The 14,498-nt window shown below is 43.8% G+C and overlaps 1 protein-coding gene across 3 annotated transcripts in view; it reads left to right on the top strand.

Moving 5' to 3' along the window:
• Window positions 1-14,498, top strand: part of COL4A1 (collagen type IV alpha 1 chain) — a 626,471-nt gene that overhangs the window by 415,366 nt on the left and 196,607 nt on the right. For all 3 annotated transcript variants that reach the window (XM_085622171.1, XM_085622169.1, XM_085622170.1), the window contains exons 27-28: window positions 941-1,033; window positions 1,135-1,239. In XM_085622171.1, the coding sequence (XP_085478297.1) occupies window positions 941-1,033; window positions 1,135-1,239 (198 nt within the window). The remainder of the gene's footprint in view (window positions 1-940; window positions 1,034-1,134; window positions 1,240-14,498) is intronic.

Raw genomic sequence — 14,498 nt, 5'->3', positions numbered from 1 at the left:
CATGTAATCGATAACCTTTCACAACGAAGCGCATAATATGTCCTCCGTGTGCGGACGGTGCGCGAAGCGCATCGTGCGTACATGGCCCATCCAGCGTAACGTGGGCACGCGGTGCGTGTAGCGCACCGCGTGCCCACCGTGCGTGCACGGCACTAACTGCGTACGTAAAGTGGGCGCGCGGAGCGCGAAGCGCACCGCGTGCTCACTGTGCGCGCACCGTGCGCGCACGGAACGAACTGCGTGAAGTGGGCGCGCACGCCACGAACGGCGTAAAGTAACTTAGCATTTAAAAAACCGTACAAATTCACTGAAAAAACCATAGGTTTCACACATGTTATAGTTAGGAATTAGCATTTAAAAAACCTTGCAAATTCACTGAAAAAACCATAGCTTTCACACACGTTATAGTTAGCGGACATTTCACTCATAAAAAACCAATGAAATTCCCCCGTTATAGTTAGTGCAGGCAACTATAACTCACGCAACCGCAATCCTCTGCTGATGCTAATACTGTATTTAGACACTTATTTGCCCATGTCTTCTTCCATTAAATTTTAGCTATACATATATTGCAAATATTTTTTTTTCATAAAGACACATATGTCATCAGCAGAGGATTGCGGTCGCGTGAGTTATAGTTGCCTGCACTAACTATAACGGGGGAATTTCATTGGTTTTTTATGAGTGAAATGTCCGCTAACTATAACGTGTGTGAAACCTATGGTTTTTTCAGTGAATATATATATATATATATATATATAGATATATATATATATATATATAGATATATGTAAAATAAATTCCACTTCCACAACTATGAGCGCGAGGAACCTTAGCGCATGTAAACATAAGTGAACTAATCCTTTTCCATGCTTCTCCTTAGGAATTATCAGTGCACATAAACCTAAGGCTACTAATCCCTTTCTGTACTATTCCTTAGGATCCAAAGGTGAAAAGGGGCAGACTATTCTTCAAAGTGGATCCCCCGGGCTACCTGGACTACCAGGAGATTCTGGCCTTCCAGGTGACCAAGGTAATTGTTGTGTTCTCCTTCATTTTGAAAATGTTCATTCATTTATCTTCTGTTCACGGAATACGAATGGTCCTACATGTGCCTTGTCTTTTTCTACAAAGGGGACAGAGGTGCTCCTGGTCTTCAAGGGAAAGTTGGGTTTCCAGGTGAAAAGGGTGAACCCGGTGCAACAGGGATAGGATTTCCGGGTCCTCCTGGGCCAAAAGGTAAGAGTTTGTGCAATACTAATACCATGAAACAGACTTCTCATATGTAAGATCTTTTCAATTCATATGTGGCTGTTTCTTCATTTTACCCCTTAAATCCTGATACAATCCTATGCTGCTTATAGTATTCTAACTTCTGTTCTGCAATAATTCTTTTAAAGAGGTGTAATAAGGAAATATAGACACAAAAACACCAAAAGCCTAAACCATACCCTTAAAAGCAAACAAAGCCATTCACAGCTGAAAATTGAAGCTTTGTCAGTGTTTTGTCATTTCTGTGTGTTCTATTCTTTTGGACAAAGAGGAAGAGGCTATTTGTCTCTTGAATGTATGCATTACTGACAACACAGCTATTTAACTGGCTTCACTAATTCTCCATGCAATAAAATAATGTATTTTGATGTTAAGTTTTTAAAAGGCATAAGCGGAAATTTACATTTTAGGCAAGTAACACAAAGGGCATAACAAACTTGGAGGCATGTTTTGAAGACGTTTTTGAGTCTCACAGCAGTCAGAGGATTGTAGGCAGTATCTGAATGATAAGATCGCTGGGAACAAAACATATCTGTTTGTTTTCACCTGCAGATTTCAGCTGCTGAGAGAAGCTGCAGTCTCTGGGTGCATGTCCAGGACAAAAAAAATGAATTACCATGGGAACAGGCCCTGGAATTACCTATTTCTAATTTCTTAGTATACCCTTGGTGGACCTTTGGGTCCCACTCATAACTAGCAGAATTTTTCCTGTTCCAAAAGTTACTGGTACATCCAGTATTGGTAACTTTGTGGGTGGAAAATACATTTCCTAGGCTACTTTAATGGGGGCCTTAGGTGGGGATAACTGGCAAACCATTGGTGACCACTTCTAGCCACTTAGATTAGTCCCAATGCTAGGTACTAAAGACCAACACTGAAAGTCCTAAAGCAGGAACAGAGGAGGTAGTTACTTGTGCCCCACAGGCAAGGGGGAGGTCCGGGATGTTACAAGATCACTGTTCTTGATGGAACAGCTCCTTGGTTCGGGTATTTTTCTTTCTTGTCCGAGACTGCCATGTTGGACAAGCAGGTAAAGTACTTGGGGTGATCTTCTGGTTCCTAGGCACTCTCCAATTTGCTGATGTATCCTCCTTCGCATGTCCTTCCAGTTAGCTGAGCCTTGCCTCTTTTCTGTTGGATCCGATCACTGCCTCCTGGCATGCACAATTTGGCTCTTTGTGCAGGGAGGTATGTCATTCTTCTTCCCCCAGGTCAAGAAACATGACAACTGGACAGTGTTTCACAGATGTTGGCAAGTCTGGAGATACAACATGCAGGGGTTTTGCTCATGGCTCTTGCATTCTTCTTTCCTTATGCTGGTGCATAAACTTTTCCTATGATGAATCTATTTTTGAACAAACTACTGGTTAAAGGGAGCTAGAGCTTATCTTTCTGTGGTGGTTCGTAAATAGGGCAGAGTGCACTTTTCAAAAGTCTCAGCACTCCTTCAATCTAGGTGGCATGTTATTCCCACTAATGCAGCCCAACAAGTTCAGGGGCTCTCTGCTATGCTGTTTCTTCTGAGACAAGCTTAGTTGACCAAGTTGGATTGGAATGGCAGTCTGGAGACCCGTTTAATAATAGGAGTGTTGGCCACTAGCAAAAACACGGGAGGATGAGATTTCATTCTGTCATGGGAAGATCTTCAAAAACTGAGGGATCTTGGGTTCTACCTTTGCCAATCCACCAGGCACAACTGTTTTCGATGAGGGGGCACGGACATGAGTAGCACGCAGGCTGCAATATCTGACATGGACATTTGTAACCCAGCACAAAAAAATGCCACCATGTGTTGTCGCACCCTCATGTGAAGTCCAATGGACTCTAGCACTCATCTGTTCAGGCACACATGTGCAGCCACACATACAAGTCAGAAACAAGTCAAGTTACAGGTAAAGTATGTTCTCGTTACTTTTGTATTCCAGTGCTGAGCTCCTAGGTTCAGCACTGGGACATCTATCTAAAACGGGTAAGTAATTACGTTTTCACAGTTAGTGCAATTTTTAAAGAATATTTGTAGTTTGCAAAACTCGACACTTAGAAGAAACTTCACAGAAAAACAGTCAATGGTTTCCTATGGGAGAAAATTGGGTTAGCGGTAAGTATGGTTGTAATTACTTTTCAGGGTCAGTGCTGGGCACCAAGATCCAGTACTGGGATCTCTCCTGATATCAGGTGAGTAAATTTGTTTTGTAACTCGACTGATTTTAGATGAATATTTTAAAGTTTCAAAACTCGACACTAAGAAGAAATTTCAAGTGAAACCAGTAAATGTTACCCTATGGAAGAAAAGTGAGTTATCGGTTTTTGGGTAAGTACTAGACTGGAGGAGTTAAGGTTCTGGGCATAGACTCAGGGGTCTCCCAGGGTCAGGTAAGTACAGTTGTTACACCCTCTGCCGCACAGGGGCAGCCGGGTGCAGAGTGAGTTAGGCCCAATGTTATCCTACGGGAGGCAGGGGGCCTTTGGTTGGCGGCTGCTGGCTAGCAGGCCACGCGGCTGTGGGAGCTGGGCTCCTGGTCACTTACTCAGGGCAAGTGGGGAAGTAGATTAGAGTAGAGATTGCACTTCCAGGGGCACTCGGGCGGCTGGGTGCAGGGTGCTTTTGAGCCGTCGGGCGCTCAATGGATTTCAATGGAGAAGCTCAAGGGCGAACAAAGGCTGCGAGCTCGGGGACGAAGATTCTTCAGGTGCAACCACCACTTCAAGAGGTAAGTTGGGTAGTTGGAGGATAGGTAGGCACCCAGGAGTTGGGCACAGGGGGCCGCAGGGCGCCAGGTGCAGGGGTGCCTTTTAGCGTCAGGAAATCTTATCCTCTGCTGGTCGCGGTTGGAGGGCTTCCTTGTTCTGAGGCTGCAGGTGTTGTCAGGAGCGTAGAGGTGGGTCCTTGGGTGCTGGATTCGGGATCACAGTCACCGGGGGGACATCCTTGTTGTCTTTGTCCAATCCGGCAAAGGGCAGGCTTGGCGGGTGCAGAGTGTGCAGGGTTCGCGGTTCCTGGCTGATGCCAGGGGTCAGTTACTTGCTTTAAGCAGTACCACTGCTCGTGGGAGTCCCAGTTAGTTAGAGTCACAAGGCAGTCAGGTCCTCCGGGGTTTTTGAGGTTGCTGAGCACTGGAGATGCCGGGGTTTAGCAGGAGCAGGTTCAAGGGTCGACAGGCCGGTAGGGCTGGGTCCGAATCAGTTGGAGTCTTCCTCTTGTTAGCAGGCTGCATGGCAGGTCATCTTGTTTCTTGATCTTCTTTCTTGTTTCTGTTTCTGGATCTATGGAAGGAAGGTTCAGGGTGCCCCTAAATACTAAATTTAGGGGCGTTAGGCGTTACAGGTAGGTAAAGGGCAGGGACCAATGGGTCCCTTCCCTGGGGTGGGTACACCCCCTATCCTGCCACTCTCCTGTGGGAGGGGGGCAGTAGCCTAATCCTGATTGGGCAGGGCTCCCCATCTTCAAGATGGCGTGAGCCCGGGGATGTGCTTCACCTCGCCTCTCCCACCAGAGGGGTGGTGTTGGCAGAGGCTGGCACACCCCCTTTCCTCACTTAGCTTTTCCCAGCAATCTTCCCGCCAGAGAGGGGGTCAGAACTGGTGGGGGCCAGTTGCTGAGTACAGCAAGTGGCCTGGAGAAGCTCACAAAGGCGGCATGCCTTTGAAGCTTCCCCTGCCCATCCTGGGGGAGGAGACCTAGCACCTCCACCGGGATGTGCATTGTTGCAGGCCCAGGAGAGCTGATGACTCTCTACCCAGGGGTCCAGCAACATGTCTGCTGTGTGGCAGCCTAGACAGCCCCTCAGACAAGATGTGGATTGTAGGTTAGGTTCAGGGGGCAACTCTAAGTTGCCCTCTGTCGTGCATCTGACAGTAAATCTCACACTGGCATCAGTGTGGGTTTACTGTGCCGAGAAGTTTGATACCAAACTTCTCAGTCTTCAGTGTAGCCATCATGGTGCTGTGGAGTTTGTGTTGACGACCTCTCAGCACCATATACTCTTAATGGCAGCACTGCACTTACAGTGCCCAGGAATGGACCTGGGTATTGTAGGGGCACAGGGCTCATGCACCTGTGCCCACACCACTAGCATAGTTCACCCAGCTAGAGGGGTGACTGAGGTATGCCAGGGCAGTGTGTGTTGTGGGCATGGCACACAGGGATGTGTGCCATGTCGACTCTTTGTTTTATTCGGTACCAAGACACTCAGCCTGCAAAGGCAGTGTGTGTGTGTCAGGGTACAGGGCCTCTAAGGTTGGCACAATACGTGCTGCTGCCCTTAGGGGCCTTCTCTGGTCACAAGGCACTGGGTACCAAGGGTACCATTTACCAGGGGCTGAAATGTGACCAGAGATGCCAATTGGGTTTTGGCTCTTAGGCAGTTTTTAGGGAAGGAACACAGGCCCTGGGCACCTGATTGGCAGGAGCCCAGGGCAGACCAAAGAAAAGTGCATCAGTTATCAGGCAAAAAGTGGGGGGGTTACTGCAACAGAAACCCACTTCCTTACAGGAGGTCATTGTTGACCGAGCACTGCTATGATGTCAACAAAATTGCAGATTAGAAGGACACCCCCCAGTGGACTTTCAAAATTATAGATTCTGTGGCAGGAAAAAAGTATAAGGTTTTTTAGAAACCTACATGGGAAAAAGGAAATAAAGAACTGATGAAACCACAACCTCAACTTTTGGATTTCTGTGTGCCCAGAGAACTTTGTTACAGAAACCTACACGGGCAGGGTAATTCAGTTTGTCAAAGCAATGCATAAAATATTAATTCCAGCGAGGGTCCATGATGACACAAGGTAGCGTATGTTGAAAGTTGATGATCCCTAAACTTATTCAAAATCTCAGTTCCATTTGGAGGCCTATTTGATTTGCTTATGCTAAGGAAATTAGTTGTCCTATTCTATTTCACAGTTACCATTATTTGAGTAGTGTTTGGCATTCTTAAACAGTTAGGCCAGGGATAAGAAAGGAGAAATAATAAAATCCCCCCTTTACCAAAGCTGCTTGCCCAAATTTTTATTTTAGTGTGTTGGTGATTCAGTAGGCGTTCTTAGTTTGCATTAACAGTTTTCCATCCTATAATTGCTCTATGAAACAAATCTTTTGCCTTTTGTTCTAGTTTCTTACAACCAGCTTTTCCCCAAGTGTCTAAATCAACAAACTCACAGGGGATTTTCATAGGTAGTGCAGAGCAAATGCAGAAATTAATCAGGCATTTACCTAGTAATATATTTCTCTCTATGGCGTGAGCAATTTGGTGGGGGACCATGATCTCTACGCTGGTTTGCAAGTTTTCTCTCCCGAAAGAACTGAAGAGCTTGGGTCAAAAATCACACAATGAAAGTGTAGCTATTGGTCAAAAAGCTAAACAAAAGAAAGACATCTGTACTGTTGGCTTACTGGCCAATTTTTATGTGAGATATATAAATTTACTTGCCCCTCTTTTCACTGAACTATGTATGATGGTACTCTGGGAATGCTTCTTACACATTCGATTTGGTAGTCCTTGCTAATGGCCCTGCATAAGCCTGGGAGAGATTCATTGGAAATAGTGTCATACAAGGCTATATTTATGTTGTACACTGACTACAAGGTCCTGAATGTGGTTTTGGCCAATAGACACATGCCGTTAATGCAGTGCCTAGTTCACCTAGACCAAAGTGAAGTCATACAAGAATGTAGTACATTTATGAATGTCAGATGACTGCTCCAAATCATATGGAGACCCATATATATATATGCTCAACCATGCAGCAGTTATGTTGATTGACATCGGGAAAGCATACAACCAGAGGAACTAGAGATTCATATTTGCCATGATGGGAAATCTAGGAGTTGGTACCGGGCTAATTAAGTGGACCCAAGGGCAAGACATAATAGGGATGATTGTCTCTAGACCCTGTGCAGCAGGAAGTAGGACTCGTCAGGGAAGTTCCCTTTTTCTGTTTCTCTTTGCAACAGACACAGAGCCTTTTGCAAGCCTGCTGCAGTAAGGTAACCATACTGCATAAATGGCAATAGGCTGTCAGTCTCATCACATATCACTTTGTGCCAGTGAGATACTACTGTTCTTAAACAACACTCATGGTGAGGCTGATCATGTGGCAGCTTTACTTGCATAAAGGTGAACTGGGGCAAGCATTTTCCTGCTACACACCACTCTAGAAGGGGAACACAACCAGAGTCCTGTCAATGATTCTGATGGGAGACCACCACCTTTCGTCACCTTGGAGATGGGATTTATCATTTGGAGGCAGACTTTCTTGATGGAAACATCAGACCCCCACTGATGGTTATGAGGAATGCCGTGGTATTTTGGAGACCTCTTTTGTCTGTGATGTGGAGGATATCTCTGTCCAAGATGGTGGCTCTATGTCAACTACTGAATTACTTTGCCACACTGCCCAAAAATATCCCAAGGGAAATGTTCAGTAAGCTAGATGTACTCCTGGACCTAAGGTGGTGCTCTAGGAGACATAGAGTGGTGTTAGCTAAATTCAATCTTCCACTGGATGTCGGGGAATTGGGCCGCAGAAGCTTGAGGCCCATGGGAGGAGTAAGGGATCAGCCCCATCATAAAATACTGCTGAATGAGATGCCTCCATAGGGAGAACAATGATAACCCTCTGTGTACCGGAGGTACCACTGATGGGGCTAGCAGGAATATACACAGGTGACAACGTGAGACAACTGCATATCTGGAACGACAATGACATAGTTAGAATAGGTGTCTGATATGAGGGAAGACTACCTGACAGATCAATGCATAATATAAAGGGGCTGCAGCAAAGTGCCTAAATGAAGGGAGGTAGGTCGGGATTTCACTTGAATGGTTTGGAATTTCCCTGAATGGGTATGTTGCTGGAGTTATGTAGTGAGATTAACTAAGGAAGATATAGATAGACAGTTAGTTAGGACACCGGAATCCTGGTTGCTTGGCCTCTTCCCATGCCCTAAATACAGATAGGCAAATAGCTTAATTGACCAGTTTTTCTATTAGCAAAGCAAGAAACTGGAAGGCAACCAGTAGGGCTGACTCAAATATATGGAAATCAGAGGTATGTTGTTGGGCTTAGTGCAAGGAATGTATTGAGACGTGAAGACTTGCCTATGTGTGGGATGCAATATTACTGGAGCTGATGGGGTCAATGCAAACAGTCACTGATTTGCCCAGGTGTGGAGTAAGGAGGCATACCACGTAAGGTCATATGTCCATATATTACAGTGTTAATAGACAGAAATTAGTATAACCTGAAAGGAGAAGCTGGAAGCCCAGGCATATTCACAGTGAAATCAACTAGATTAGGCTTGGTAGTAGACCAAATGACGAACAAACATTAATACTTACGTATACCACAGTGACCATAGATTTAATTTAAGTTAATTGGTGTGTTATAGTCCTGATGAGATATAGCAGTGGAAGTCTTTACCTGTTTGAGCAGAGAAGTTTCACATCAAAAATGTGATAGTATGTGTGTGAACATATGCAATATGCTCAAGAATGTATAATAGAATTGATAAATGAATCACTGCTGTGTCTGTATGACTCGCACAAAACAATACAGTTCTCTTTTAAAAAAGAATGGTTTAGGCCTTTGCTGTAGTAATAGTAAACATCAATTGAGAGAAAATAGCAAGCAAGGTGACTCTTGAATACCATCTTCTCTGAGTTTGAAGCAGCAATTATTGCTGTCGAGAAAGAATTCAAAAGACTGTTGAAACTGATCCTTTAAAGCAATTTTTCTCTTTGGCACTAAATTCAGCCAATCTTTGTTTTTTGAGCTTTACATAGTGCGAACCCGACCTGAAGATATCTGGTATCAGAGCGCTTTACATGAGCACCAGTTGCGTTACAGACAGACACATTCATTTTTTTTTGTTAGGCACGGGGAGATTAAGTGATTTGCCCAGAAACACAGGATGTTGAGCATCGTTGCAGAGACTCGAACCTGGTTCTCCAGCTTCAAGGTCAACTGCTCTTGCCCTTAGGTCACATCCTCTCTTATTAATGCTTTGCCAATCATTCTGCATGATTGGACTCAGGTGAACAGTGGTTCGGCAGTAACCTGTCCATAGGAGTCTGAAAAGGCATTACAAAAAACCCTGTACCCACAATAGTCTGTTTTCACAGCTCAGTCAGTACCAAGGACTCATAAGGCATTTGGACATTATGTTCACAAGAAGTGCCCTTTGCGTTCATCTTCCTGGCCTGTCCATTAATTGCAAAACCCATGCCATCTCTCAGACCAATCACAAGATAGTTGCTTTTCTGCAACCTTCTTGTGACGAATGAAGTAAGGGTAAGGGCTGTGCTCTGCACTGTTTCCACGCTAGACTCTTGGATGTATCTGCCTGACTGATCCTTATTTGCCATTCTCTTTAAAGGAGTTCTGCTAGTCCAGAAAGCTTCAATATCTAACTAATACAAGCCCATCCTTAAAAATATGGAAGCAATCTTAGTACCAGAATGTCAGAGGTCTATCCTTACATGAAAAGATCCATCAGATAAGACTTGAGTACTGGTGACCAACACACCAGAACCAATGATTAGTCTATCTGGGATCAATTTCTGAAGTATCTTCCTAAAGAGACTTGGGACTTTACATCCCCCAGTCCTCCACCCAATTGGATCTTTGGTAAGCCTTGTTTGTGGGGCACTGTTTTTTTTCAGAGGCATTTCACTAGAAATCATACATGTTTCAATGGTTTCTTCTTACTGAAATGTTGGTTTCTCTCCTCAAGACCTTACTAATTTCAAGCCTTCTTGAATCAGAAAGGTTCCTGCATGGCAAATAGTAGCACAAAACCACCCAGAGCAGGAACATAGGCCACAATTCAATTCTTGGTGGTTGGACCGTTTTCCCCCTGGGAAACAGAGTACAATACTCCATCGCCCTAGCGGAGGTCCTGACTGCCAAATTTAGAAATGTTTGATTCCTGTGAATGCATTGGAACAGTCAAACATAACAGAGCCATACAGCAAAGTTTGCGAAGTGTTTTTTTTTATTTTCAATTACAAAAACCAAATGTGGGTTTTTGTAATTGAAAATAAAAAAATATATGGTCCCCTTGCCATGGAAGCCATCTCCTGAGGCTAGGAGGGAATTTTGTTTTCTATTGCCTCTTACCGGCAGGGTTTGCCTGGCTGTGATAGGCAGTAAAAATGGCTATTTGTCCACTCATCCAAATTTGATGGATGGACAGGTAGTCAATTCTTTGACGACCCTTAATCTGTTGAGCTGTCAGAGAAGTTTGGTCACAGTGGATATGAACTAGTCCCCGCTTCGGTGTAACTATGGCCCATCCGCTTTTAAATTCGGCGGGTGAACCTTCATGTTGGTGGTAAGCACACTCCAGAGCCATTGTGACATGCTTACCACCAACATTTAAATCGGGCCAATAATCTAGTAAATCTAAATCCCCTGTCGTGGCGTGAGAGAGAATCTGGCTGATTCTTACCTATTGGTAGTAAATTTGCTGTGATCTGTGCTTTTGAAGAAACAATTCAAAATCACTAATAAATAGAAGAATTTACTAGGCTGTATCCCTTTGTTGTAATGCATTCATTAGGCTGTCTGGAATGAAGATGGGAGAATGGACTGTGGTTCATTAAACTTTACTGTAGTAAAGGGACAATTTCCAAATTATCCTCTACCATTTGCATGGATCCCTTTAGTCACTAGTTCAGAGCACCAAAATGTATACATTAATGCAATTGACTTCAGTAATTGATTGAATTTAACAATATCAAGGGTCACGTGGCATTAAGTAGGACTCAGATAATTTAGAAATTTCACTTATATCCTCACCTGCCTCTCTCTAGTTGTGCTTAGGCATCCAGATGTAGGGAGACTAATCCTGCACTGAAGATTGGGTAGGTCTGTGTCACTTGAACCCGCTCTAGAAATGGAAGACTTGCCATTTACTTTATAGACTTGCTTGATGTACTGGTCATGAACCAATAAACCAGCCAGTCGTATCATTGTCTTGAGCTCAAGTTGCCTACTAATTTAGAGGTACAGTTCATCATTTGATCCCTGACTTTCCCATAATCTCCTACCAAATTAGCAATACATAGAAGTTCTGCAAGACATACACTATGCTGTGAAAGTTCCCACTATCACCTAGGCAACCCTATTGTTTGTCCGCATTGGTCCCAATTGAAATTTATTTAGTGTAATAAAAAATTGTGAGAAGGCATTAGCTCAAAGGAAAATGTTAGGTGGAAAGGGAGTAAGGAGGAAAATGACGGGTAAATGACGGGTACATTAGATGTAGTACTTCTGTGACCTAAAAGAACACACATTGATCATGTTTGTAATTAAAATAACTAGCACCATATTTTGTTAGAAATGTATGACCTGATTTAGAGTTTGGCTGTCAGGATACTCTGCTGCAGCTCTAGGCAACCTACCCTATTTTGAGTTGAGCAGGCTGTCAGTATTCCATTGACAGAGCTCTTGTCAGCTCCATCAACGGGATACTTTCTCCAATAGCTTAAAGGAATACAAGTTGTCGGAGGAAGGAGCTTATATTGTCCTCCCTATTTAGGTTGGACGGTGTAAAGGATTGTTTTCTGACCATCACTTCCAGGAAAACTCGGTGAGAAGGGACAGGAAAAAATAATAATGACCCTCACCCTTGGAAAAAACTCCCAGGGGATGGGACCATTTGGATTATGCTTTTCTAAAACACACTCCATTTTGAAAAGTTTTGAAAAGTTTGCAGTCCACCCGTCATGTATGACGATAGCATCTGTCAAACTTTTCATACATTGACAGAACTGCCATTATGGTGGTTCCTGTCAATGTACAGAACTGTTCACTGGGCTGGCTGGATGACAACCCTAAATTTTGAGTGCTCAGGTCCCTCTGGATAACAGAGGTAATGTCCTCTGCAATCCTGCAGAGTACTGTCCGTCCACCAAAATCTAAATCATGCCCTTAGGGTCTCATTAAGAGTAATGCAGGTGGTCGGATGCTCCACCAGGTCAGTGGAGGCTAGGACTTCCAGTCCCCTGGTTGTAGGCAAGCTGCCTTATTTGGAGACACTCGCCATGTAGGTGGGGACCACACAGCATTTAGCGTAACTGCAGCGGCTCTATTGAAGGCAATCAAAAATAAACTCTTAAAGTGAGAGCATTCTTGAAAAGCAAAACATCAGTGACCCCAGCATGCAAGGGCCTTTCTCCATCTGGGTGGGTGATATTTAGTGGCACCAGACAAACACACCCTGGCAGTCCTAGACCATGAAATAAAGTGATAGCCCTGTGGCAGATGGTCTGTGAGGCCAGAGGTTTCCGACAGTGGAGCCAGTTGAGGTCCCACTGTTGGAAAACCAATATTTTACCTCACTCTAATTAGAGTAAGAGACCAGCGAATTTGGTGGGGCAGGGGCTCCTCTCATTTATAGTGGTGATTCTGCTCCACTGAACTCTAAATTACCTCTTACTCAGCTGTTTGTTTCAGAAGCAAGGGTATTATGTTGAGAACGCTTCATCACACAAACCAAGCCATGATAATTCAATAAATGGCATTAGGACTAGATACAAAAACTACAGATCAACAATTTAGTATCCTGAATGCAAATTAAAATGAAACAGCCTACTGGTTACTGGCTCAGCTGCATGAAACCTTTGACTTGCTGGCCTATCAACACCAGGCAAGTAAATTATAGTGAGGGTTGTCCTGTGCTAGTGAAGGCAGGACGCCCATCACTAGATTTCCACACCCAGGATGGGACATAGTGATCCCTGGCAGAGAAATTGCTTAATAGAGAAGCTATAAAACTCTTTATACATTGGGGGTAATTTTTTCTATTTTCCCAGAAGAATCTCCTGCTTCAAGTCAAACACAAAACAGATCTGGGAAGCTTTGCTTCTTTCAGTAGAGTGCTGCATGTGTTACTCCACTGACAGCAGAGAGATCCTGCCTGCTTTGTTGGGATTTCTAAGAATGGTGGGTGGTCTTATGCCAGAAGGGTGAAGAAAATAACCTTCACTGACCTGGTATCATGGTGGATTGGACAATATACTTTTTATGACCCTGTTAGGTATATGTATTGTGTCTCAACCAAATTCCCTAAACTACATTGCAGATGCTATTCCAACACTTTTTCTCTAGCCTATGCATCTTCTACATAATGGAATGACCCATTTGATTTGGAGTAACATCTATGGCCCCAGTTATAAATGAGGAAATTCAGGGTGGCTGTAATGTGGGTTACCATCAAGCATTTTGGCACATATTTTCAACTATTATGAGTTAAATTCTATGGAATGGAGAATAACTGTACAGGTCGGGATTTACTGGATGGACTCAGCACAAAATATCTTGATTCCTATAGTTTAACGCTCAAATTTACCACTGTAACCCCTGAAATCCAGGTGCAGGAACTCCGACCTACTTATAATTATGCAGCATTGAATTCCACAGAGAAGGTCCACACTGCACAACTGGTAAATGGGCCCCTAAAGGTTGTTAGATGCACCACTTTACATTTCAGTTGCAAGCATTTAGGGAAGAGGACCATTAACATTTATTGGATGATACACTTCACCATGTACAGTGCTCCTTAGGGCTTTGAAAAGGGGAGTGAAGATAGGGCCATTCATCCCCAGGCACTGTTTTTTTTAATGCTCTCACCCTATTATGTCAAATGTATTTATAGATTTATGAAGCAGGTTTCCCCTATTTGTCAACGATGAGGCAGCTAACACAACTATACCACTAGTAGAAAAAGTACAATTCATCCCCAAAATCTTCTAGCAATATATCTAAAAAGACCCTTACATATTTACTGACTGCTGATCCTTCAATATTAATGCACACGATTAATTATTGTATATCCCTTTTTGATGCAAGCATATATCCTAGGGTCCTAAATCAATCATAAAAATACCCATGATTTATGCAACTCCCGTCTGACTGGCTGGCCAGTGACCATATAGAAGACAGAGATTAAAAGTACTAGGGGTGGGCGATATATTCCCCTATGCCGACAGAATTGGCAGAACTTTGGCCAATCCATGTTACGTTTCTAACTTGGAGTTTGCGACAAATTCCACCAACCGCTGTGTGGCTGAGTTTTTTTTCTTGTGTGCGGCTCGCATAAATTGAATTGGTGAGTGCGAGCGAGATTTGGCATCCCCTAGTTTGATATTCTGTCGCTAGGAGGGCACCCAGTGAGATTTCTCCAACATGGGTGGTCGCGACCGTTCGTGGTCAGAAAGTTGCTG

Source organism: Triturus cristatus, chromosome 8, assembly GCF_964204655.1.
Source record: "Triturus cristatus chromosome 8, aTriCri1.1, whole genome shotgun sequence".
Lineage (NCBI taxonomy): Eukaryota > Metazoa > Chordata > Amphibia > Caudata > Salamandridae > Triturus > Triturus cristatus.
This window is presented reverse-complemented; position numbering and strand designations above follow the sequence as displayed.